General features: G+C 42.7%; 1 protein-coding gene across 10 annotated transcripts in view; it reads left to right on the top strand.

The window, feature by feature from the left end:
- The window catches only part of DTNA (dystrobrevin alpha), a 980,878-nt gene that overhangs the window by 815,311 nt on the left and 137,606 nt on the right, over positions 1 to 27,961 (top strand). For 9 of the 10 annotated variants that reach the window (XM_085605673.1, XM_085605674.1, XM_085605682.1 and 6 more), the window contains 3 exons: positions 10,702 to 10,789; positions 18,382 to 18,479; positions 21,719 to 21,832. In XM_085605673.1, the coding sequence (XP_085461799.1) occupies positions 10,702 to 10,789; positions 18,382 to 18,479; positions 21,719 to 21,832 (300 nt within the window). The remainder of the gene's footprint in view (positions 1 to 10,701; positions 10,790 to 18,381; positions 18,480 to 21,718; positions 21,833 to 27,961) is intronic. The other variant, XM_085605680.1, reaches the window with a different exon arrangement.

The raw sequence follows: 27,961 nt of genomic DNA, 5'->3' as shown, positions 1-27,961 counted from the left end.
AATATCCCTTCGGAGTGGTGGTATTAACCATTGGAAGACCACCAAGCAGAATGAGCTGTATTGCTGTGCCTCTCTAGAATGTTTGTTGTAATCCCCTAACTCCACCATATGAGGTCGAAATGCTTTAGCTAAAATACTGGGGAAATACACCCAATACCCAACAGATTCATCCTTTGCCCTCTATAAATAATTAATGACAAGTAAGGAGCTCCAAGTGGGCTTCCATATAACCTTTAAGAGGCATGATTGATTCTTCACTTCCGGTTCACTTTCTAGAGGTATGATTGATTCTTCACTTCCGGTTCAATTTAAAAACAATGATTTACATACCTAAGGCTCTAAGTTAAAACAGTCGGGAATTAATTATTGTTTTGAGCTCACTTCGTATTAATTGCTTTTAAGATACCGTTTTCTTCACTATGTTCTTTCTCTTCTTGGGGCACTTCTACACGGGCATGGCATAAAACTTACAAGGGTTCAAGTACTTCGATATTTTTCAACACAGTTCTATTGATTTTTCCAATGCTAACTGAACTTTTGCACACATTATGTGTTGTAAGATCAATTGTGTATTACAAAATTATGGAAAAAGTGGTTAATAAATACTTTTTATGTGATAAATATTGCAGCACGTCAGTATTGTGAATCTCTTCATCTTCTACTCCAACATAGATTCACACTTTCCAGCTCATGTGCTCACGCTGAGCTTTAAGGAACTCATATCTATTAGGTGAATTATCTTATGAGGTTTGGAACTCCCTAATCGCCATATCCCTAAAACGATGTTCCTTACTAAATCTTTCCCTCGCAAAGTCTTGTTGACAGAAAGAAAAACACAGCCTTCCACCCCTGTGTACCTTCCTCAGTACTTTGGCCTGCCACTAAGTGGTTCAGACACTTTGTTGGCTTAGCACATGCTCGACTCATGGGTCAGTCAAGTTGGCTATACTGAGCCAATGAGCTGCGCTCAGTGTGCAGTGCAGCCAAACACACTAGGCCCATTAGTTTCTTTGTTACTTTCCACTAGGGCACCGATAACATCAGCACTGTGGCATATGGTACCTGTGAGCGTCACTTCGTGTACTCCCACATTCACCCCATATGGTGTCTTCCCTCCCTGTCCCATTACCCACACTCTGTGCATTATTGTGCGGAGAGCCATGTGTTTTAATGTGCCAACCATGTAACACTGTCTGGGTTGATGCGTTGTTCCCATTTTTCATCTCACGGCCACTGTCTGGTTGGGTTAGTCCCCCTTTCCCTCCATCACACTGCCCTTGATCCAAGTTGCACTTCAACCCATCCCACCACCTTCTGGACAGAATGCAGAATTCTTACCGAGAGGGGCAGCTCAGGTAGGAAATCTATGGCCCTTCTATAGAGAGTTTGATTCATAGGTGTAACTTTTTTTTTTAATACTTTATTTTTCATTTTTCAAATACGAAGATATTATACATAGGAAGTCGTTCACCAACCTTACAGTATACAATGTCAACCACAGTTCCGTCAGTGATTACCCTAATTGGCAATCCTCAAGATAAATACCAGGCAATATCAGATTACAACATTCACAGTTTGCCGTGCAAATATGAGGGGAACAGTAGAAGGATCCCGGAGGAGAACCAAGTCCCAATCCGGAACCGCCACACCTGTGGTCCGCACCTGCTGGATAAATGTACATAGTAATGATGCATAATATCAACAAATCATTATAACAGAACCCTTTGCATATCTTCTCTAACCAACGCCTTCTGGGACAATGTCTTGTTCCACTTGTGAATGTGAGTTTTGGTATTGCTTCTCAATGTATGAACGATACGGGCCCCATATATCCTTGGGGCGAGTTGTACTGGGCAACACACTTGCGTATACTTCACTATTAACATTACAATACGCCAGACTATGCAGCCAGCTCTGGATGGTTGGGGCTGACTTGCGCCCCCAATGGATGGCCACTTCTCGCTTTGCCAACAGGAGGCCCAGTGATGCAAACCGCCTAATCTTTTTAGGAAAATTTACAGTATAACCCAGCAGGGCTACTTCCGGGGTTGGGATCAGAAAAAGATTAGTCATTTTCCCTAGAGTGTAATGTATGCCTTCCCATTAGCGTTGTAGTTTTGGACACCTCCAGGTAAGATGTGCAAAATCGGCATGGGGGGGCCGAGCATTTACGACAGTTGTGTGACTTGGAGGGGTCTAGCCTATGTGCCAGTGTCGGGGTGAAATAAGTACAGCGTAAGAATTTATAGTGTAGGAGTTTGTGTCTGCTGTTGAGTGAGATGTCACGTGTAACCAAACAGCAATCAGCCCATTGTTTATCTGTAATTACCGTCCCCAAGTCCACTTCCCATGCCTTACGGACCTTACTGTCATCAACCAGTTTCAGTGCCGCACATGCTTTGTATAGTTTAGAAGTGAGATGTATGTTGTTTGCATTCTCTATCACCATAGTAAGGGGGTGAAGGAGGTGGGCTCAACTGGGAAAGATGAGAAAGTGGATCGTAGAGCGGAGCGGATGCGGCCCATGACGAACCTATCCATGATGGTACCTGCCTGGAACCGGTCGTCATCCATTAGGGAAAATATATGGCCGTCGGGATAGAGGTCTCCCATCCGGGAGATGTCGAATTTGGCAAGAGTGCGTTGGACCAATCATTTCTCTGTGATTGGAAGCAAGCGGAGGTTTACGATGGGCAGGGCAAACGAGTAAAGTACGTCTGTGCCTGTGACCCGGCAGAGTTTCTTCCATGCCCAGCTCGTGGAGGAGACAGTTTGGATATCCACTGGGTCTCTAGGGAAGCCCACTGGTAAAATGGCCGAAAGCTGTCCAGGCAGAACGAGATCGGATTCTGGCCATAAGTATGGGATTCGAGCATCAGTGTGGTACCATGAGAAGGCATAGCTACATTGGGCAACTAAATAGTACTACTGAAAATCTGGAACATTATATCCTCCTCTCTCATAAGGTAGCGTAAGGACGGCCCATCGGACTCGCGCAGGCTTCCCCCCCCCCCCCCGCCCCCCCAAATCAATCTGGCTTAGAGAGTACACACTGTATGAAAAAAGCTATTAGTAAGAGGAATAGATATATTATTAAAAAGGTACAAGAATTTGGGGAGCACTGCCATTTTTATAATCTACACCTGGCCCGCAAGTGATAAAGGGATTCTCAGCCATCTTTCTATTTGGGTCGAGAGTGTGTCGACTGCTCGTCCATAATTCAGACGTAGGATTTGGGCGGTGTCTAAGTGAATATGAATTCCTAAATATTTAACTGAGTCTGTGCACCATTCTAAAGGAAATTCACAGTCCCATTTTTGAGCAGAGGCTGTCAGCGGAAATATAATGGACTTGTGCTAATTTATACCCAGGCCAGAGAAGCGACCGAAGCGGATAATTTCTCTGATTAGGTCATGTAAATTCATAGGTGTAAAGTTGATTGTCGGTGAAAGCAGGAAGGGCACAAACTGGACGTGACATTTGTGGACCAATATGTTCACCAAGCTTGATAACCTAGGAAGGTTGAACAAGTCACCATTCCATGGGTTTTAAGAGATGTACTATTGAATTTGTATGTAAAACATTGTAGGACTGTGTTAGACAAGCAAGGGATGCCACATCCTGTGATGCAACACCGTCAAATGCACGTCACTTTCAGTAATATTATCAATGTCCAAGGTTATGTGATGTCACAAGGGTCGACCTTGCAAGGCTCAGAGGTATGGTTTCTGTATTTGAAAGGGCTATTTTAGTAGTCATCGTGTTCATCAGGTCATTATTCTTGATGAACCTCATTGGCTGCAGAGAGTGAATACGTTTGAATATCTCTTGCTGTTCAAGTTCTTTGCTTTGCAGAGTATAATCTTGAAGTTAGATCTATTTTTGTTTTTGTTAATTTAAAGAAATGTAATGCTATTTCATGTCAATATGTCTCCCAGCAAACTTGAAAAGCACGTTGTAGTTGCATTTTGAAATTGTTAAGATTTGATGTGTATATTAAGCATATTCTGTCTGTCACACAGGGTAGGGTTGTTAGTGTGAGAAATCCAGATGATCCTGTGTATTTTGGATTACATAACGTGCCCTTACCAAGCGGCGGAGTGCAGTGTGGTGCATGTGTTCTTTGGTAGTTCTTTCTGTTTATTCCACCGGAGAGAACCCCATGTACATTTATGTTTTGTTTGTCACTGAGTGCAAAAATCACATTAGCTTACGTATACATGGCCAGTCAACCTCTTCTGGGGGCCTCCTCTATGTTTGTTGTGAGAGATATAGTTTCACCATGTTGGTTGTTTCTTTGGTGCATGCTTGGCATCCTTGAACGTTAGTCATAAGTGATGTGCCCTTACTTCGTTGGGAGGCAGTGCTTTTCATTAGAGTTATTCAATACATGCATGGATCTCTTCTTGATCATGGGATCATTCTACGTTAGTTAGAAGGGATGGCTCTTCATCTCGTTGGGAGCTCATGTCTGGACGATTACTGACGATAATTGGCTTTTTGCTATGATGTAGGGGAAAGGAACGTTTTGTGTAGTGTGATATTGTTTCAAATTGCATGATGGAGTTGTGTGGGGCGTGATGCTGTTCTTTCTGGCAGTTCAATAGGAAGGGAGTTTAAGTTGTAGAATTTAGTATGAATGTTTTCAGTATTTGCTATGCCTTGTAAAATGTTTTGTGCAGATTGTTTATGTGGGATGTTGCATTTCATTCTGTGTATGTAGTTGGATTGTGCCTATTTAAGTAAAAGGGGGAAGAAGTGTTCCGTCTTATGGTTTGGTGTTGCCTTGCTGACTTACAGTCCCTGCTCGATTATTGATGTGATGTCAGTTTTCTCCAACGTCTGAGCTGTATTTCTGTGATCAGTTGTTGGAAGACCCATAGCTGAGGATTGTATTTCTGGTACTTGCAACTACACTTGCCACAGCCAAGAATGCTAGTTAAAACATCATTTCTAAAACCAGTTTTTTCTCCAACCACAACGTGAAGGGGCACGTGGTGCTACCACCCTGCTCTGAACTATGATGGTTTGCAAAAAGTTGTTGCATGGGTGACCCACAGGAATCCTGCTACATTCTTAGACTATTGCAGATACATCTTCAGAACATGCTGGAGAAGGCCATTGCAAAGGAATCTTTATTCGCCATAAAGCAGATACATGAGGGAAATTTGCATCAAGCAATATTCTTTCCCGTCATCTGCTTGGAGAGTGGAGTCTCCATAGGTGCCTGAACGTGCAGTGGCGGCTCCTCTGCTAGGCAGAGGAGCGTCGCCTCACAGAAAAAATAAAATGATAATAACACTGTGTTATTATCATTTTATTTTTCAGTGCTGGCTCTGAAGGTGTGGGCGGGGCTGCCCACACAACAGGTGGAGGAGTGTTGAGCACTTTCTAAGTGCGCATGACTTTTTGGCCAGCCGTCTTGGGCCGGCCAAACAGTCATGCACATGTAGCATGTTCACCACCCAGCTGTGTTGCACATCCGGGTGGAGAACATGCACAGGCTCCCACTGCCTGTCTGAACGCCGACCAAGCACTAGTATGCTGATGACAGCAGAGTCGTGATTGCATCGACAAAAGAGGAGGGAGGAGAAGCGGCGGCCAGCAGGTAAGTGCAATTTTCTTTTTTTCTTAACTCCTGCCTCCCTCCCGTGCCGCCACTACTGCCCCATAGCAGCCGCTGCTGCGAACGTGAGACGTTTTTGTAGGTAAAACAAAACACCGTAGAGGGAGACCTTAATTAATCCAGTCCTAGGTGGCCTTTCTGAAGGAGGTACCAATTGAATGGCACCACTTACCAGAAGAAGTGCATGAAAAGACAAGTCTGAGCAGGCCCGACATTGCTTTCTAGGCCCTGCCTACTGATTTGGAGCTTTCTTCCACTCCCTCAAGTGTTTTGTTCATTATGTGATGTGATCTGCTGCTTCTAAAATCGATCAAAACAAACCCAAACCCCTCAAAGGATCTTCATCCCTCCTGGGTAGCAGAACATTAGAACACATCCTCCTGCTGGTAGGTACAGTCACTCACTACATGCGCCTGCAGGGGGATCTCTGACCCCTCTTTAAAGTGCACTTCTGTTGCCGCCCGCTCAGAGAACCACAGAGCAGCTTTGAAGGAGCTACTCCTTATTTCACAGGGCAGCGCAAGGTCACGGCTGCCCTGAGGGCAGCGCATTCACCATGCTGATGAAAGGTGTGCTGTGGCGCAAACAGGGACACCACAACTTCACTCATTTTGCCTCCCAGGAACAATGTCCTCAACTAGTGATATGATACTTTCCCAGCATACGCGGACATTTCTATATTCCCTGTGCCTTTGTTTTTCCTAATGACACTCTAACAGAGGGTTCTTTGACATCTGCTTACCTCCCTGTTTGGTGAAAACAGCTTCCAAAATGGTATGCTCACTTTACCATCCACCAGGTCTGGCTGAGACATGAAAGGCAGTCAGCGATGATCCGGGCTGGATAGCATGTCCTAATCTCACAGGATGCCTAACATTACTTATAGCAGACCTGTTGACTCTTGTACGTGGGAGGCCGTTCACTCTGTTTTACACATGCCCCTGACAGCTCTGTTTTGGCAAAAGCACCCCTGCCATCTCTACTTCCCCCAAAGGCCAAGAATCCACCCCACTTTGTCCATTCTGTTAGAGAACATGATATAGTTATTTCTGAAGCCAATGATGCAGTCATGCTCTTGGTCCTCCTATACCACGATGAGTAATTATGTAGAGCCCACTGAACTCTTCCCACTTCCTAAATCTCATTCCTTGGTGAGTGTGGAGCCCTGAGTTCGGGTAAATTCCATAGTTGTGTGAAAAAAATAGTTCTGATCCTTTCGTGTAAAATTATAGATCGCAAACACAGAACTCGCTAAGATGAGGACATGTTCATGTCAGGAAACAGTCATTTGTGGGACCGGCAAGACCAAAGCTTTAGGTGCATCCCTGTCCTTGGACTCAGCTGAAAACTCGTGCATCCGGAGTAGGAAACAGTAGCAAAATGGGATATTCTCATCCTCTAGCTTGTAAAACTCAGAAAGAGTATCAACAACAAGTTTTGGAAAGAAGTAACCGGACAGCATCTCTTCACACTGAAGAATTCATTGGCAGGCACCTGAGGGCATGGCCTTCGCAGTGTTCATCCAAAATAGAAGAGGTCATTGGCAAATCCCTTCTTGCCATGCAGCACCTCATCCTCCATGGCATTCACAATGCTAACCCTTTCATTAGCCCCACTAGACTTGAAGTCCAGGACTCCTCGGTTCACCCTTGCGCAAACAGGACAGGGAGATTTTATTTTAAAGCTTTGCCCATCCACTTGCCTCAGACCAAGAATCTGAACGGGTGATTCTCCTTACTCCTTCGCAAGTTAATTCGCCAGTCCTCCCTCTCTGCTGATCATTACATAAGGACTTATGCCACTTAGTGCATCATGTAAGGCACTGTGCTACATACTGCAGTTAATATAGCATTATAGCCTAGTGCAGAGGGCTAAGCTGGTTGTTACAGCCCCTGAACCACCTGAGTTACAGGCCCGAGCCATAGGGGAGAGCCTATAATGTGGGAGCAGTCCTTTAATAAGCAGTATAGCCTGAGGCAGAAGGGCTATAAATCTATTAGTAAAAAAGCGATACAGTGCACACCGATTTCATCCTTCTTTCCGAAGCTGATTGAATTTGTAGATTTAAACTGCTTGCGTGCAGCCTGGAAAACGTGATCCACCCTGGTGTCACGCATTCGTAAATACAACTATAAAATGAAGTGAAGTTCCACTCCTTTTCCAAGCGCACAGCGTTGCGTGATTTTCACACGTAAATATTTTCTGTTTTTAATTTCAAAATAATTATTCCAACTACTCCAAAATTTGTTCATTGATTTGTTTACTCTTCTTGTCAAAACACACGTAAGATGCTGATGTTTTCAACACTTTTTCTCATGCGACAGATATGCCTATCCAGGCCTTTTTCTGAGCACGCTAGAATCCATCAAATATCCTCTAAATCTATTAGAACATTCTAACCAATGAGGGTTGAATGTTCTAAATTAATTTGGAGAAACACTAAAACAAACATTGATGGTTTGGAGCAGAAGGTCTCTATCATTATTGGTGCAAAGGAATCCATCGTCTTCAACGGAACGCTCAACACTCCAATATTCTAATACCACGTTTCACCCCAGCAGTCGAGGCCGAGCCGGTGATATAAGTCTTCCAAGTTCTCTTGGTTATGCTCCATCATCTCATAGGCTTCTACGAATCATTACAGCCTGCATGCGTTTGTTCTGTTGTTTTACCAGAGCATCCCTGCTCAGACCCTTGGCTGCATTATTTTGAGGTTTTGCTTGTTAAATCGTTTCTCTGGTTTCATCTCATATTTTTGCTGATCCCTACAAGTTCTAAATCTGAACTGCAGCTAATTGAGTCAGGTTGTAAAAGTACTCTACTGATATTACATACGTCTGTGTCCCTGGCAGGCTATTCCATTACTTCATTACACATGAGAATAATAATGGTTCATGTCTGAGAATAGTATGAGTGTCCATATTACAGCCCGGCTCTCAGAAGCATACATTTAATGACATCGCGTTTTTACTATTCTCTAGGACCCCATTTCTTCTTTCTGCAGACTGTGCGGCCTACTGGTTAAGCAGCAATGTACAAAGTATTACATGTGTGGGGGGGCACTGTCCCTAATTCTGCTTCTCTGCAATGCCTTAAAATTCAACCTTTAGAGCTCGTTTCACAACACTTTTGTGCATCCAAGTTTAACATAGGTCTAAAAAAAGGACATCTATGGGGACGCGTGGGAGGGTGCAATTGGCAGATCTTGGTCCACGGGATCAGTATGTACTGACATTTTCATGTACAGAGGGCACATTTTTAAACAAGCATTTACAATGCAATAAGTCTCACAAGTGCGAGTTTTGGAGCTATTGGCAATATAAATGGCAATGCCTTTTATAAAAAATTAAAAAGCATTGTCATTTACAATACCAATAGTTCAATCTTTTGCAAAAGAATACCTATTGTATTGCAGAGCGTGGTGCCCGTGGAGCGGGTGCCGCGCTCTTTAAAGTAAAAAAAAAAAGAAAGCGTTCAGTGTCCCTGAAGCAGGCACCGCACTCTACTAATGTTAGACCTGGTACCATTTGCGTGAGTCTCCCTTCCATTTTTTACTGATTGCCTTCTCTGTTTTTGATCTGTTTGCTGGTTTAGATGCTTTGGGCACTGTGCCACAGCTATTCAGTGCCACAGTGCAAGTGCTCCCTATGTTGAATTAATGTATTGATTAGTGACTCCATGATTGGGTTATTTGATTTACTTGTCAGACCCTAGTACCGTGCACCATGTGTGCCCAGGGCTTGTAAATCAAATGCTGCTGGTGGGCTTGCAGCACTGGTTGTGCCACCCACAGAAGCAGCCTGTAAAGTGTGTCTCAGGCCTGCCACTGCAGAGCCTGTGTGCAGTCTAGTACGGCCCTGCTGTCTTGGTAAGTGAGTCCCTAAACCTTCCCTTTTTTCATATCAGACACCCTTAAGGTAGGTCCAAGGGCAGGGTGCATTGTAAGTACAAGGTAGGACATGTCCTGGTGTGTTTGGCATGTTCTAATAGTGAATTACAGCCATTTTCGTTTTTCACTATTGCAAGGCTACCAGTCCCCATAGGCCAGAATGGGCAGTTTGATTATAACACCTTATAATCCTAACTGACCCAGGGAACATGGTAAAAATTCGAGTTTAGTATGCCTGAACTCAGAATGATAAAATACATATTTTAGTAAAGTTGGTTTTAACATTCTGTGTTTGAAAATACCACTTTTAGAAAGTAGGTATTGTCTTACCTAACCATCCATCCTGTCTCTGCTAGCTTGTGTATTGTGTGTCTGGTTTTGTGAGTGACAGGGGTTGGGGGATTCCAGGAGACAGGGTGAAGCAGCACAGGGCTGAATAGACCTATCTGCATGTAGAGTGGTGGGAGGAGTAGCACCTGGGTCTGAATAGGGCTTGCCTGCCTTTCACAATGTGTGCTCCACCTCCTGTGGTGCGTCTGATGTCCCTGGCCCACCCTGCCAAAGGAAAGAAGGAGTCCTGTAAACAAAGTTCTCCAGGGCTGCACAGAATTGGTTTGGACTAGGTACCGGCCCCTCTGCCTTCAGAGGACAAAGGATTTAGTACTATAAATATGAGGACCCAGACCCCAAGACTTTAGATCACTTCTGGGAATCAAGACAGCCCTTTGCCAAGGAGAAGAACCAAGGAATCTGAAGGAGGAGACTGCCCCAGTGCTGTGCTGTTGTATTTCTTTTCTATCGTATTTTTGATGGTGTATTGAGCTTTTTCACATTTTACTCATTTTAACCTTTGAGATATGTAAAATCCTAAATAGCCATGCGGACGTTTACAATACAGGACAAAGATCTAAAATGTAAAAAAGCTTCCCTTGAAAGAAGTTACATTGCCACATGTTTTGCGTTACAGTTTATATGGAAAATGACTGTTTAAAAAGCTTCATGCTAAAATGTATGAATCCTTTAGGAGCCTGTAGTGTGCCTGTAACGTGTCATTTAAAAAATGTATGAATTCCAAGATAGCAAAGTGCAACCGGGAGGAAGTAGCATTGAATGCTATAGCATTTCTATACATTAACATTCAAATAAGCCAAGTGACTTATCCTTCACTCCCTTTCCCTGTTGACAGCATGCTTGAGAGCCCAAACAGACTCGATGAGGAGCATAAACTGATCGCCAGATATGCAGCACGACTGGCCGCGGAGACCTCGCCATCGGTAAGTGGTAATAAGAAAGATGTTGGCACCTCATTATTCCGTGTGTGGTTCAGCAATGGATGTGCTTGAGTCCCATGCACATGACTTTCCTGCATTAGGACATGTGATTTGTTCTGTAGGGCCGCTGATAGTAGACTTGGAAAGACTGGACTGTCTAAGGAAAAAAATGTGAAAGATTGCAGTTACGGTTGAGGGGCAGGTTGGCCAATGTTATATGTGATGTCATTGTTTGCCTTCTTCCCTGTCAATCACTGTGTAATACTATGAACATGTGACCCTGTCTTTGTGGTGGGACGCATGTGTATTTGATCTTTCTTGTGTCCAGTGGCGCAGCGTGGGGGGGGGTGGTTGCCCCGGGTTCAAAATTCTTAGGGGACAAAACATTTTAAAAGAAAGTATTGCATCCCCGAACCCGTGGCACGTTAGCACTTCCTGAGCTAACGGTCCACGGGTTACGGAGCACAATACTTTCTTTTCAAATTTTGCCCTCGGTGGTGGCAACCCACGCTATGCCGGTGCATGTGTGAAATGGTTGCTCAAAGTTGTTAGGGAAACATAAGAAAATTCCGATTACCATAGTGACATTTGTTGACTAGTTTCCCCCGAAATAAACTCTATGTTGGAGCCCCAGAATTCAGGGGGTGCTGCTGACCTTTCTTTACAGTCCTTGTTCTAGACATAAGCGGTATTCCGAGTGTCTGACTATCTTCACAGCTCAATCAATGTTTTCTCTTGACCTCCCATACCCACAACGGTAATTGAAATCCTAATAGGATGGGTGTTATAGCCATCTTGGAATTATGCATGTCAATATTATTGGCCTGAAATTGACCTATATTGCACAGGGACGTTATGATCATGTATGAAATGTTGAACAATACACAGCAGCTGAAATAAAGGGTCCCCTTTTCCACATTCATTTTTTCTAAGACAGTTAAACTCTAAGTGCAAATTGGAGTGCTTATACCACACACTTACCTACCATAATCATTATCAAGTACTATAATAGGTGCCTGTTTTACATACTTGTTGGAATTTCCATATGCCTCAAAACTTCACAAAACTATTTATTTATTTATTTATTTATTTCCATTTACAAAGACCAGCAGCATCTTACTAAAAGGTGTTCATGGAGGCATATATGAAACAGTTGAGGTGGTGGCAGCCAGCTTTGTTTCTTTTTAATTTTTTATGTGCTTATCCTCAACAGATTTTTAGTAAATAGGTTTCATTTTCATAATTGCCTCAGAGCAGGAGATGTTTGGATGCCTACATTCACAGCGCTATTTAACAATAATCACTTACGGGTGACCTGGAAGCACATTTCAAAAAGCTGGCAGATACTGGCTCCTGAACCTTCCGAGGAAGGACTGTGTTAGGGAGGTTTGTGGCGCTTTATCTCAATTTCCAAAGTTTTAATTCCTTCCCAGGTATATAGAGCAAAATTACTGATTGAACACTGCTGTACTCTGCTCTCTGATTTATTATATTTTACTTTTCTGAAGTGCATGGAGTGCATACTTCTCAAGCAGCCACACACTGCTTGTTATCCCTTTCACCACATCGCTGACGTTCCTGCACAATCCCCAGCTAGGCATCAATCAAAACATTTCTCTAGTTGCTCTATTAACTTGGAATATATGATCAATTGGATTGAGACATACTTACATCTTTGTAGAGTTAATTGGGGAGCTTAAGACCTCCTGACTAGCGCTGTTCTTCAAGGTTCTCTTCGTTATCTTTTCTCTTCGTTATCTTACGGCCAATCCTAAAACTAGACTTCATATTTAGTATATCAGATGGTTCTCATTGATTTGTCAGTTCTAATACACACATCTTCCTTGTTCATGCATTAAAACAATGAACAAAGTAGTGCATTGTGGTAGGTTTCCAGTTTTAATGACTAGAATAAGACAAGAATTTTGAGAACATTTTACACTGAAGCCCAAGTTCATAATTCCTAATTCAGATTTCTCTAAAATTGAAACAAACCACATTTCACTATTCCATAGTCTTGCTATCAGCACAATTAAGGGTTGGGGATCTTTTGAGAACTCTGCCATACTGTGTATTATCAAGACAAAAAATGGTCACGTGATTAGGTGGCGTCAGATGTGTGTAATAACATAATCAAGATGTGCTCATATGGCCATTGTTATTTGTAATAATACAGGGAGCTCTACTGACCTAGATTACCAATAAACCTATTGAGGTCAGGTAAAGTGAAAACTATCTTATTCTCCATTGACTCTAACATACCTCATTTTTGCATTCGTATTGTGATGAGCGAGTCGGTTACATTTTTCTCTTGATTTCCTGATCTTTTAAGAACTTCTCAACAAATGTTATTCAACCACTACCAAACCAAACTTACCCCAAGAAGAGGGCTGCTGGTGAAATATGCTCACAAATGACTAAGGATTTTACTACTACTAAGAGGTTTATAAATAAAAATGGCTTGTATTGAAGGTCTTGCTTAACATTTCTTAGTAAATGTTAGTTCAAGGCCTCTGTTTTACCAAACTTGATAGGTTATCCAGAACCACTGACACAAGGATACGATTGAATTTATCTTTCTTTGATAACATAAGCTTAAAACTGAGCTGGCTTAACAGTAATAAGCAATCACATTACAGTCACGAGCGAGGAAGATACGAATGGGAGGTAATGGAAGGACGTTCGGGGAAGAGGAGAGATGTGTGTCGACTTTCGTTTTGTTTCGTGTTCCTTAAAACAATATTCAACAAAAAAACTGAGCATACCATAACAGTATTTTGCTGGCAGGTTAAGTAGACCAAAAAGTATGCTGCTTGTTTAGATCTAGAGAGTTTTCCAAGTAGTAGGTGACTTCTATTTTAAAATAACTCTCTCTCAAAAAAGCAGCTAAATATTAAGAAAGTGAGGTACTGCGAACTGTGGGAAGAAGGATCGTATGCACACATTTTACAAATGAAGGATCTTTTTCATGGAATGTAGGGATTTGATTTTTGCGAGGATCTCGCGTACAGGTCAGTTTAGCATTGAAAGTTGTAACTTCCACCAAAAAGTCCTACATTTTAGACACACCGCACCCCTCTCTGACTGGTTATCCATAAACTTTAAACATTGTAGTTCTGGCTGAGCTCTGGTCTTTTCAAGTCCTTATTATACCTTTGTGGACAACTGAGTCTGCTTAGCAGAACAACACTGATCATCTTTCTTGCTCAGTTTCTTTCATATGAAAAGGCTACAGTGGTTCTGTCGGGGGTAGATAATTACTTTGCAACACAGGAGTTAATCAGAAGTGCAATTAAATTCGAACATTGTACAAGATCAAAGATGAGAGACACCAAATTATTTGCACATGTGGTTGGAACACAATGAAAGCAACTTTGAGGTGCTTGGGAAATTCTTATTTTATACGATTTCAAGGGCATATAAATACAGGATAATGGAGGCTGTCAAGTGAAGCGATATACAAGTGACAAGTAACGAGGTGACTTTAAGTGCTCAGTGCACGTGGTGAAGTGAATTTCATATATACAGTGAGAATATCTGCAATTCTAACAGGAGAAAAAACAATGTCTCTGGTAGGCGGCACTTTTGCTCGCGAATTTGAACCAAGAGATTTGCGAAAAGTTGAACCAAAGGTTTGTCGACGTTTCGACCCATGTGATGCACTATTTGGCAGTCATAGTGGGTCTTTTTCAGGACTGGGGGTGTGGTAGAAGGCAGCCAGTAAAGGTGATCCTCAAGAGCGAGGTTTTGGAGTGGTGGCCAGCATCAAAGTATCTTGCAGTGGTCCAGTGATATCTATAAATCAAGTAATACAATAATCTCACTTACCCGTGTGAGCTATAACAACAAGAATTTTGCTACTCACCCATTGGTTGGAATTCTACCAATAGTAACAAACGATGGAGGTTTTAAATCAACCAATCACTGTGCGTATTTGAAATGACTTGACTGCACGGAAGAAAGCACAATGCCAAAACGCATCTGCGATAATAAAGTCATTATAATCACCCCATGAGTGCTCCGAATTATCTTTTAGTTGTTGTGAAACAGAACGGGTCCCACCTCATCTACAGATGCACACGCCGCAAGTTCAGCAAACCTTGGTGGGGTGGCGTTAATGAACACACACATATATATATGTATATATGTGGTTGTGTGTATGTATATATGTGTGTGTGTGTGTGTATCTATATATTTACCTATTTATCCCTCCTTTACACAGGCAACAGCCCTCGTGTAGCACATAGGTTATACCATTCTGTAGTAATAATAATAATCCACATTTGTAAAGCGCAAACAATTACCCGTAAGGGTCTCTAGGCGCTGGGGGCCGTCGGGAAGATTAAACAAGCTATTGCCCAGAGTCACATGGTGCTGGGCTAATCTGCCGCCGGGGATCGAACCGTGATCTCCAGATTCTGGAGGCAGTCACCCTGGCCGCGGCGCCATACCTCTTCCCCCTAGTATGACTCCCTTCCTCATGTTCTCTTTATGGCCATTGCCTATTTAATGCCAAGGCTATTAATAGTTCCATATGTTATTGTCGGGTTGATTAATTGATTTGAGATACATCACGCATGATTTACCTCTTAGGGGCACATGTATCAAGCTAGGCAATTGCGAATCCTTAATAGCGATTATTAAGGAATCGCAATTGCCTTTGCATGTAGGTTTCGCTAAAATATTAACGATTCCTACAAATTCCTTCATTGCTACTTGCAAATTGCGAATCGCAATTGAGGAATTCCTTCCTATTCATTCCTATGTGCCTATAGGCCCATAGGAATGAATAGGAGTTGCATTTGCAATTCGCAAGTACCAAATAGGTACTCGCAAATTGCACATGCAATTTCAAGGGTGCCAAACGGACACCCTGATGCACCCCCTGAAATTGGCATGTGACCACATGTTGCACACACATGTCCCATGGGCATGTATGTGTGCAACATGGAACTTTTAAAAATGCTCTTTTGTGCATTTTTCTAAGTTTTAGCAAATTACCATCAACTTGGAATTGTTGGTAATTTGCTATTCTTATTCTCGAAAACACAAATTTTGGGGGGATTATGCATTGCATTTAAGGATTCGCAACTTGCGATTCCTTAAATGCAATTGCAATCTTAGTAATCGCAAATTTTGCGATTACTTAAATTGCGATTTTTGCATTTGGGATGATACATCCCAAATGCAAAAATACCGGTCGCAAAGGGGCAGATTCTGCGAATCTGCCCGTTTGCAACAGTTTTCTTCGTTGATGCATGTGGCCCTTAGTGTTGAAATTCAGGTTCCTATTTTTTCATTAAATTCAGGTGATCAATTTCTGGAAATTCAATTTACACCTCGTATTTCCATGTATTTTTTATTTACAGGGACAGATACCAGTGCATTATTAAGGTTTAATTTTTTTTTTCTTTAAAAGATGTTGCGAATGTTAATCTTAACCCGTTCCATGCGCGTGTCGGTCAACGGCCGTCGTGAGCACTACCTAGCCAGTGCTGTGCACGTCCGTTGGCCGACGCGGCCCCACCCACTCATTAGAACTCCCACACCGCGGCAGATTTGCGCCACTGTTAAGGAGGTAAATACTAGTTTGTTTACATTCATTTTTAGTATTTTTAATATTTCAATAAGGGTGAAACTCATTTCACTTCTGCCCTTAAGCTTATGCATTCTCATAAAACATCCCCCTTAAGTTTTACCCATACCCCTAACTTAGCCCTTACCCTTAATCCTATATACTTACCTGTCCCATACCGTTTTTTCCCAATGCTTTTGTTTTCCCTACGCTTTTGTTTTCCCTACGTTATACACAAGACTTTTTGTATCTCAAGGTTATAAGACCTAAAAAAGATGCGAGAGAGCACTATATGCAAGTGTTAGACTTTAAATACGCTTTTTCATAGCAAGTCTTTGAGGGGAACCTTTCCAAAGATATTGCCCTATTAACCTTATTATTTTAATACACAATCAAACCCGAGCTCTTCAATAAATAAAGTTAAAACTCAGCCTAACGATGGCAGCCTTATTTACCTGTAACGCCTAAAGACGCCACGAGGATGCTTAGGTGAGCTCGCACTCTAATGCGTCAATATTCAGAAAGTACGTCCCCTGTGATCATGTAGCTTGTCTCGTGAGGTGTCCACCCTAGTGCTTTGACCACTATTTTCATCAGATGCTTGGCCAGGAGTTGACTTCTGCAGCATACACGTTGTAAAGCGACAAATACGGGGAACTTTAGGGGCCAATTCAGAAAGGCATCTATGAGTTAGTAGAGTAGCACTACATGAGTACTCTTTTATGTGCATTTATGTGCCTTTCTGAATCAGCCCTGAGTCGTCTAACACCCCATTAGTAAAAGTGTGGACAGGACACAGTCTTTCTATTTGTCCTAAATGTTTATGAATGCTCCATAAATATTCCCTGTTTATTCCCACTTTAGTGGTCTGGGGTCAATTCACAAAGGCATCTAGGAGTACATAAAAGGGTACAACAGGAGCTCTACTTTGCATACTCCAAGATGGCTTTGCGACTAGCTCCCTGACGCATTATCATGCCGCTGGAAACAAGATGTCTGCGGGACGTCACTTGTCTCTTAATTGTTGGTATAGGCTGGGATGCATTAGTGATGGTCTATCATGGGCTTTTTAAGTAACATCAATAAACATAACATCTACAGTAGAGGAAGAAGAGCCACATTTGTTTCATTTACCTCTGCCAGCATGAAGCCAGCTGGCAGCCACACATTAAAAATCAACAAGGAAAGATGCAAGTGACTAATAAAGCACAACAAAGCAGTGAGGGTGAAATGTTAATAGTTTATTACAGTGATTACTCAGGGTACTCGTGGGTTGATGTAGACAAATGTAAGGGATTACCCTTGCCATGGCATTAATCTGTACGTGCAGTTCGGTGGGGGAGTCATTGCCTGTTCTTCGCATACACAAACAAACATGCACTGGTACTTGCCCTTCAGCTGTGCGGAGTGATCTTTATTCAGTTGAAGCGCAGCAACATTATCGCTTGGATGAAAAAAACATTCATCATCCATTTTCTGTCCTGGCAGAAAATCAATGGGTGCGCCATGTGATATACGGTTAGCCGGCACAGTAATAAGTCTGATCAGAGCCGAGCTGCCTTGTAGTGTATCACCATGCCAAGCAGCAGCAGCATCTCCGGACTAGGGTTTAACTGTATCCGTTCTAAATGACTTCCTTGAAGAAGGCAAATCGCACTGTTAGTGCATTGGACTACCCGCCCCGCAAGGTAAGTCGTCTCAACTAGCGATCCAGGGATGAGTTCTATATCATGTCTGTGCTTTTTGCCACTGATGAGAAATTTGCTAGGTCAGCTTATTATGTGTGTTGTTGTTTTGCTTGGAGGATATACTATAACACAGTTCTGATAGTGAATGACTGTCTTTCGGCAAATTTCTTTGGTCGGTTCTGTGATCTGGTCACCTCTGAATTTAACAGACTTTTATTTGGCAGGCTCGCGTCCACCTAAAATGGGATCCCACCGAAGGGCTCTTGCTGTTTCGATCAGATGGAGTAGTTCATGCTGCAGATTTTCTTACACTACCATCTCTTTCTCCACAGCAGCAAGCTCAGCAAAAAGGTGCTGCGGATATCTCCTTCACCATCGATGCAAATAAGCAGCAGAGACAACTGATCGCAGAGCTTGAGAATAAAAATAGGTAAGGGTTTTTGCAAGATAGATATTCAAGTATTGAAAGTGGAAAGGAGTCCTTCGACAGTGGAAGGCTGTGCTGTCACATGCAGGGCATTTGTAAATTGATATGTGTGGCATCTTCCGTGTTAGTCCGGCAACAAGAAATGACATGAAAAGATCTGTTTTCAGATTTTGTCATATAATCTGCATGAAAAAAACAGGTAGGTGAGACACACATATAAAATAAAACTACAATGAAAACCTAAATCTTAAAATTATTATATTCAATTGGAAATGTGAATATGCGGCATGATGCAATCTAGAGATTGAGTTGTCCCACCTTAGTTTTTACACCATTAACCCCATGAAAAATTAAAATGACATTTCAAAAATCAGAGCAATGGAATGAATATTTCCTTACCGAAGATTAGCTGTGCTTTATGTATATAATTTTACTACTTTGGGGCCTCATGAAAACCATTACCTATAGCCGTTGCTCCATTTGGTTGTTTTGCATTGATAGGTCAATTACATGCTTTGTAGTTTGTAGTTCAAAATCAATCACACTGTTCGGGTTACAGTTGCAGTATGCATTCATGAGACCTTGCCTTAGTTTACATCCAGAAATGTGATGCACACACATACTGTAAATTACTGACAAGGACTTCTCAATTGTATGCACATTTAAGCCAATTTCCATGGCAAGGAACACATTTGCACCATGGCATGTTTACATTATTAATTAATATTAATTATCTTTTTTTGTGAAGAAGAGCACAAGCTAATCCTGCTCACATTGCAGTATGATTTTAATGAAACGACATAAAAGGAGAGTGACAGTGGCTGTGAGAGATACTATCTAAGTATCCTGTTTAGGGATTCCGTCCATGCACACCCTGTAAGAGGAAAGATGAAAGGGGCTTGGATCATGTCCGCAGCAGGGCACGAGCACTCATTTAAGAAAAACATGACAGCACACCATAGTGCATTTTCAGGATGACATAGGGCAGCATTGGGTTCCCATTGGTTTTCATTTTGCGTTTGCGGCATGCATATATGCTGCCAATCTGTTTGAGAGATTTAACAGATAATGACTTTCAGAAATAGTGTTTTGGGTAAAACATGTGAATTGGTGCTTTGACTGTGCGAGCTGAATTATATGTTCTAAACGTTATGTATGCAGCTTTCGTGTCTTTTTGATTCTAAACGCTTTGCAAGTCAACGTTATTAGCCCTTTGTGCTAAATAACATTTTTTAAAACAACCAAGTAAAATCTCAGAATTTTAAAACAAGTTGTATTCATTAGAAAATGTTTTTGCTTTAGAACATAGGAGCACCATTTTTAACATTTTCTGCCACAATTCCTTGCTGCCTGACTGAATTACCTTATATGAACTGGAACTGCCTCCTTGAATCTGATGAGTTTGTCACCATGTTAGACTATACAGTGCCACGTTCTGCTAGTTTGGGCAATCAAACACTTTCACACTCCTAGGCGGGGCAGGCCACAGTTTCTCTGTCTTACCATTACAAACACAGCACCTTCATTCTACAGATGTTTGGCCTTCAGTGTAGAAGGGAGTCCAGTGTTTGAAGTGGGGTTGTTGTTACCTGTTTGCCCCAGTTGTTCTTCCTTCTTGTGTTCTGGGTGGATGGTAACCAAATCTGTCTGCGTATGACGACCAGGGGTTGCTGGGTTTGGGCAATCTATAGCCGGGGTTCTTAACCTACGGTCCGAGAACCCATGGGGGTCCACGAGGCTAACTTAGGGGGCCCACAACTGTTTTGCAAAACGAAATAATAATTAAATGAAAATGAATGAAATATATACAAATAAAGAAGTAAAATCGGAATTTTAAAAACTTTTTCTATATTTGATTCACAATTAAGCAAAATATTTCAATATTTGAGCATTTGGTGTATACTTGTTTCTGTATTTTGTGTTTTCTTGTGTGGTTCAGAACACAGAAATAGCTTAGGCTGTCGGTCTCCGCCTTCCAATAATGAGTCAGTGGGGGGATCCGTGGATTCCAGTAATAATTCCGTGGGGGTCCACACAAGTGAAAAGGCTAAGGAGCTCTGGTTTATAGAAAGCTTAAAAGTCGGGTTTGCCTCTTTTTCAACTGTAGCGTTATTATTCAAATTACCTTGTGCACATTTTGAGCTGTTTGAGGTGGACACATACTTTCAGAAATGACCCAAATCTATTGCAAGTAAAAGAATCTGTGAGGTGTGTGGAGGTAGTCCTGGAAATGTAATCCCTGGGGCAGTTTATTTATAAATAAATGATCTTCTGTGTTTAACCCTTTAACTCCCCTGTGCATGGATGGCTCTTTGTAGATATCGGTGAGCAGTTACGTTTGTAGTGGCAGAGTTGCTCGGGTTTGTAAATGGGCAGATTAACCCTCCTGCAGCATGCTTGCTTCTGTGCCTGTTGTTCATTAACCCCCCAGCAGCTCGGGTGCAGTTTGTTCCTTTACATAGTGATTTAGCTCTGATTCCACATCACTACACATTAATAATGAAGAGTCTTTAATGGCAATAATATGCGTCGCTGCTCAAGGGCTGCAAGCATACTGAACGGTATGTCGTAAGTTTATAGTAAATCCTTTTCATAGCACTCCCACAAAGACCTGTCTGCATGCAAGGAGTCACATTAACCATCACAAGCCCTTAAAAAACTGAAATGCTGTCTCTTAGCAACACCGTTTGTAATGATGGATGATAGTCCTGGACCGTAAATAACGAGTTCCTGGCAGCTAAAGTCACCAGGCACCATACATGCTTGTTAAATGATTTCTAAACAGGCAATGCGTCTTGGTCTTCATGCACCATTTGAATGTTTTTGCAAAATAAAATATTAGTTTTGTTATAAGAATTATGGGATATCTCGATAGATTAAAAACACACCTTTTTCAAATGAAAAAAATTGAATCTTTCAAGGATAGTAAGTGTTATTTGGCTAATGCAGAAATGCTTCCATGCATGAAACGGTGATGGTATTATAACTGGGTTATTTTCACCCCCCAGCCCAAAAGGTGCCATGGGAAGTGTGCAAATTGGGAATTTAGAGAAAGTCAGCAAGATTTACCATGGGCTATGCCCCAGCCCTCCTTACCTCACAGCAGCACCGATGTTTTGAGAAATGTCCCCTTATTCCGCGAGATCAATACACCTTTCACGTTGAAGTAGTGAAGAAGATATGAGAATATATAACCTAATGCTTGCTCCTTTTCTCCTCCTGCTTCCTTCTTCTCCCCCAAGAGAAATCTTACAAGAGATCCAGAGACTACGGTTGGAACATGAGCAGGCCTCGCAGCCTACCCCGGAGAAGGCCCAACAGAACCCCACTCTCCTGGCAGAGCTGCGGCTCCTCAGGTGAGTTACTAGTAGCGGCGTGCTCTGCGCTGCGGCATGTGCTCTACGGCTGCCAAGGACGTGTCAAAGACCAGCTGATGTGCCAAAGCTCACAGAATACTGAAAGGCTCACTAGTGCTATGAATGCAAAGAAAGATCCTCCAACAACAAAGTCAGGTGTGCACCAAACAATGGGGTTTGGTGTCTTGGGAACTGATGGGTGCAAATATCATATACATTTTGCTTTGAGAGAGTAAGTGTAGCCGCGGACCACAGTTTCCCAGGTATATCTGATAGAAAACCTGGACATTATAAAATATTGCAGTGTTTGGACTTTGCTACAGTACCCAGGTGCATTAATTATCCTGCAGTAGCAAATAATATATGTTATTATCATACTGCAGATTATGTTTTTTGTCACTTCACTGAATTAGTGCACAATACATACCATGTGTCTCTGTCCCCTCACAGAAATGTCATTCCTAATATGTATGACATGAGAAATTACACCTGTTTTAAATATTGTACTAGCAACTTTATTCATCACCACACCTAGGCCTACATTGCCATGACAGTTTCTGCACTGCCCCAAGAAAACACATATTTCCCTAGCATGTTCTGCACTTCCACAGGTAATCACTAATTGTCAAGCCAGTTTTTACATTGTCACATTTAAGCAATCATTGCCATTCTAGTTTCTCAATTGCCCTAAGGCACTCAAGTTTCTACACTGCCACAGGGTATGTCAGCATTGAACTCCGGATTAAAGGGGGGCTGTGAACCCCAGACTTACACAGCATACGGTAGGAAGGGGTAGCAGGATTATCTGTTAGGTAAAGCGCTCCAGAGTGAGCGCACTTCTCTCACCACAAGGCATAAAGTGCACTGTGAGAAGGATTCACAGTAAACATGTACCCAACTGAAAATCTGTTGGTTTTTGAAGATAGTTAAAATGTAGACACACTGTTCACACGAAGAGTGGCAAACCCACACAAAAGATAAACCAGTAACAAAGTAAGACTTTTTCTCTAGTGGTGGAAACAGGCAATTGCTTTAAATTACCATAGCAATGAGCATTTTTACCATCTCAACCAGAAATGCAGTCCCTCCATAACACTAAAGTCATAAGTAGCATTTTAGTCACCTTACCGTGATCCTGGAGGAGTGGTTGGAACCGGGAGCATAAGAGACGCGCTTGAGCCCAGTAAGTGCACTCCTTCGAGGCACCCAAAACTGTCAGTGGGTGAAGTGGAGGAACTGCAAGCTATGAAAAGTATTAGTGAGGTGGGCCCCGTTGATTTTATTTATTGATTTATTACAACCTGATTAACAGATTAAGCCTGGCCAGGCCGAAGTTGAGTAGGAATGTTACCCCAGACAGCTGTTGACCTCTTGGTTGATTGTTGGAGGGCTGGATTTCCTACTCTGCATTTGGCCAAACTACTCAAAGTGGAAACTGGGGAGAATAATGCAGTGTAATTCAGTTGTTGGCATTCCAAAGAGGCCAGTCAAAGGGACGTATGGCTAGGATCCAAAGGACACACCTATGTTTATCTCTCACTCTTCTCATTGAGGGTTTGCTCCTACCATGGAAGTATAAACCCAAGGCACTTGAAGGTTCAAAATCATGACATTCTGCCACAAACACCCTCCACTTCCACGCTTTGAGCAGAGCACAGGGACACACAGGCTGCAGGGTCCATGCCCCCCAACCTGAGAATCCCTTCCCCTGCAGTCCAGGAAATGAAGGACATTCACACGGATGAGTCCGGCGCTTCAGTAACTCGCGCATGACCTGGTGGAGTGGCTGAATTACTGAAAAGGTTCAAGAGTGCCTGTGTGAGTGGAGGGCTCCAGCTGGCAGAAACATTGCCTAGGCTGCTAAAAATTATTGCACTGATGCTGCACAGAAACATCCACGTCTCACTCTCACAAATATCTGATATAAACAAATCAAAACCAATTGAGTCACACAAGAATAAATGCCAGAAAGAGACATTCTCACAAAGACGTGTCTGTTTCTCTTAATTTCCACAGGGGACATGTTGTGCAATAGTAACTCGTGTCCAGCAGTGCCAAGTCAGCTTCTATATCCATAACGCACTAGCAGACTTATTAGAGGTCAAACAGAATCCTTAGGGAAAATGGTTAACCTATGGATAAGTATATGTAGTATATATATATATGCAACGACTGGTTCACCTATTGTAGTATGTCTTGTGTTAGCTAGCTGTCAGATTTTTAGGCAGATTTTGAAGGCTTTACGATTCAAAACTCCAGGCAAAACACATGAAAATGTAATTATATTTTAGAAGTGCAGCAAGCATGACTCGAGTGTTCGAAATGTACAGCTTAGCAGCTGCTCTGCATACTTGCTTGCGACTTAATACTGCAAAAGATGAGAACGATATGTGGATTTTGAGAAGCATGACTGGGTCACAAGATGGTCTCCAGCTTCCCTGATACCTCAGACCAGGTCTTCAGAATATTATTGTTGAAGAAAGACCTCAGTTTTACACAGTGATGGTACGAAGTGGGCAGGTTCTTCTTTATCACCACTGCTATAATGCAAGTTAATAATTACAAGATCTTATTCAATGCTTAGAGGAGTAGAATTCACACTTGTATATCAAATGCGTGCATGCTGCCTGTTGCATACTTTGACTCAGGCGGAGACCATACATGCAGAAGTTCTGACTTAGGAGTGTAAATCACACTGTTACCTGGTAAAATGCATTTTGTTGCAAAAGAAATTCTGCCAGAGACTATGGGGGTGATTACGATGGTGGAGGGCCCGCCACCGCCATTCGTGCGGTGGCGGGCCGTCCACTATCGGATGAGGATTCTCCGCCAGCCAAATTAGGATGGCGGGGGGAATCGTACCATGACCATGGCAGGCGCAAAGACAGCGCAAAGACAATTCCGATTGCCTGGCGGACTGTCCAGATAGCGTAAAATGATGGCAGTGCCTAGCAGGCACTGTCCACCAGATTACAATGCTAGCCGCAGCCAGCCTTTACGTGGCGGGTAAACCGCCATTGAAAGTCTAGCGGAGAATGCATTCGGGGGCCCGTTGCGGGCCCCCCTTATGTTGGGAAGGGTGGTGCACTGTGGGGGTACCTAAGGTACCCCCTACATTTCACTGCACTAAGTGGCAGGCACCACATGGTGCCTGCCACGTAGTGCAGTGAAAAGCACAACATGCATGTTTAGCATTGCGGCGGGTGCTGCAGCCAGCAGCACCCGCCACAATGTTAACCATGCACAATGCGACCACCACGGTGGCAGTCACAACGTAATCTGACGTGCGGGAACGCTGCATTGCAGGCAGGCAGGCGGTCCCAGGCACCGCTATGGTGGCGGGCGGACTCGAGTCCGCCTACCATCGTAATGACCCCCTAAGTTCTGAGGGTCCATTGTTGGTTGAGGAACTTCTTCCTCACGGAATCCCCACCCTAAAAATGAAAGTGGAAGTGGGGAAAGAGGCATGCACCCCAGTCATGTCATCCAGCTACCTCAGTCATCTCCGTCCAGTTAATTCTACTTAACACATGAGCTACAGGGAGAAGAAGGAGGGAACTTTAGTTATAGGAGATCACCCTGGCCTGGTCATAATCATCTGTCACACATGCAAACGTGTCCTTACCCATATTCACACTTGAGGGAGTTTAGACTGCACACATAACCATTGAGGAACTAGATACAAGTAGTTCAAGTTTTCACCTTCCCCCATATTCTTTGTTTTCCTTTGCACAAAATCTGAGGGCAACTGTGCCAGTGCCAAAGTGTGAAGTGCCATCATCAGAGTACAGTAATTGAAAAGTGAAAAATCATTTAGGGGCTCAGCACTTGTTAAATATAGCAAAGGCTATATGTATTTTACCTTTTGGAAAAAAACTTCTGAAATGAAATACATGTTTTAATTTGCAAGTTTAGTGAATGTGATTAAGGGAACATGTAATCTACATAGTCATACATTTCTGATATATCCAATAATCTGCAAAGCAGTGGCTAGTTACTGAATCTTTAAAAGAATTTGACAAATCACTCAATTTCTGAGCACTTTCTGAAATCAGGCTGACAATCGCATTTGGAAATGGAGAAAAATAGGATACAGACATGGAGAAGAAACTGATACATGTTGAATGGAAAGAAGCATGTTCAGACATTAAAACAGTGCCGCTGAATATTAGAGCTTAATTGAAACTGTATCACATTATACTGATGGTCGGAATGTATAATAAGTAGTTACGTTATGTTAAAAAATATTTATACAGCGCACATTCACCAACTGTTTCTTGGCGCTACGCGAAGGCGGTCAGTTGCAAAGCATAGAGAAAAGGAAAGTTCAGTTGTAGGCCTGGCCAAACAGCCAGGTTTTAAGAGAGGTCCTAAACTGAGTATAAGAAGAAGACAAGCGCAGTTCAGGGGGAAGAGAATTCCAGAACTGTGGTGCCAGAATAGAAAATCGAAGACCCCCGTGTTTTTTATGCTTATACAGACAAGGGGTTAATAGGTTCATGTTTGCAGATCGCAGGGTTCGTGAGGGGGCATAACGTTGTAGTTTAGACACAATAAAAGCCGGGCCACAGTCCGAGAGAGCCTTATAAACAGTGCAGCCAAGTTTAAAAAGACTGCGTTGGCACACGGGAAGCCAATGTAAGTTTTTCAACAGCGGTTTCACGTGATAAGATTTAGGTTGACCATAAACAAGCCTAGCGGCTTGGTTCGGCAACAGTTGGAGTCGGCTTAGTTGGTAAACTGGGATACCGGCGTACAAAGAGTTGGCGTAATCAATACGCGATATCACCAGAGCAAGAACTGCTTGAATCCGGGCCTCAAAGGTCAGATATCTGCTTATTTTACGAATTCTTCGGAGATGAAAAAAACAAGCAGATACCACAGTATAAATCTGTGCCTTCATTGTAAGGTCATTGCTAATTACGATTCCCAGACTTTTGACTGACTTGACAGGAGATGGAGGGGATCCCAGAGAAAGAGGCCAAAAGTTAGAATTCCAGGAATTCCCTGAGCCGCCCGTGAGGATCAGCTCGGTTTTGTCTGGATTTAACTTAAGATGGTTGGCACTCATCCAATTGCTGATGAATATCATAGTGGATTGGAAGCTTTCTATAGATGAAGGGGAGGAGTCTATGTTAAATACTAGCTGGAGATCATCAGCATAATTAAATATAACCAGCTCTCTCTTCTGAAGGGTCAGGATCAAAGGAAGGATATATAAGTTAAAAAGGAGAGGAGAAAGAGCGGAGCCCTGAGGAACCCCACACGTTAATCTCCTTTTTTGGGCCAAGAAGCTAGCAAGACTGACCGCTTGAGAGCGGTCACAAAGAAATGAGGAAATCCAATCCAGAGGAGGACCCCGAATCCCGGCGCTCTCGACCCGGTTGACCAAAAAGTGGTGGTCGACCGTATTGAACGCAGCCGAGAGGTCTAGGAGCACCAGGGCTTGCATGGAGCTTTGGTCGCCCCCCCTTCGTAGTTCATCAAGGACTGCCAGAATAACAGATTCAGTGGAGTGTTTGGGTCTAAACCCAGCTTGATGAGGATCCAGATAATGTGACTTCTCAACAAAGGTACTGAGACAATCAGCCACATAAGCTTCCAAGATTTTTCCCAGAAAGGGCAGCAATTAGATGGGGCGGAAATTGCTGGGAATGGTAGGATCAGAACCAGTTTTTTTAAAAATAGGTACAACTTTGGCATGCTTTAAAAAGTTGGGAACAATGCCCAGGGTGAGGGAGTTATTAAGAAGAGACCTAGAAGGTTCAGGGCTCGAGAGAAAGACTTCCCGAAGAATAGAGGGGGGACAGCTGTCAGAGGTGGATCCTGACCTAACCTTCTTGAGTAAGGAGAAAAAAACTTCTTGGGTAATGGGAGGGAAGCGGTCCAAGCAGTGAGGATTAATCTTTGAACCACAAAAGTCCACAGATGTGGGGAGCTGAGGAGTACTTGATTTAATGTTGACAATTTTCTCAATTAAGTAGTTATTGAGTGAGTCACATAAAGATTGAGAGGGAATGGGTTTTACAGTGACACGGTCGGTTTTGACAAGTTGGTTGGCGCTCATCCAATTGCTGATGAATATCATAGTGGATTGGAAGCTTTCTATAGATGAAGGGGAGGAGTCTA

The sequence above is a fragment of the Triturus cristatus genome, chromosome 5_1, assembly GCF_964204655.1.
Source record: "Triturus cristatus chromosome 5_1, aTriCri1.1, whole genome shotgun sequence".
NCBI classification, from domain to species: Eukaryota; Metazoa; Chordata; class Amphibia; order Caudata; family Salamandridae; genus Triturus; species Triturus cristatus.
The sequence above is the reverse complement of the archived record's forward strand: the minus strand, read 5'-3'. Positions and strand labels throughout refer to the sequence as shown.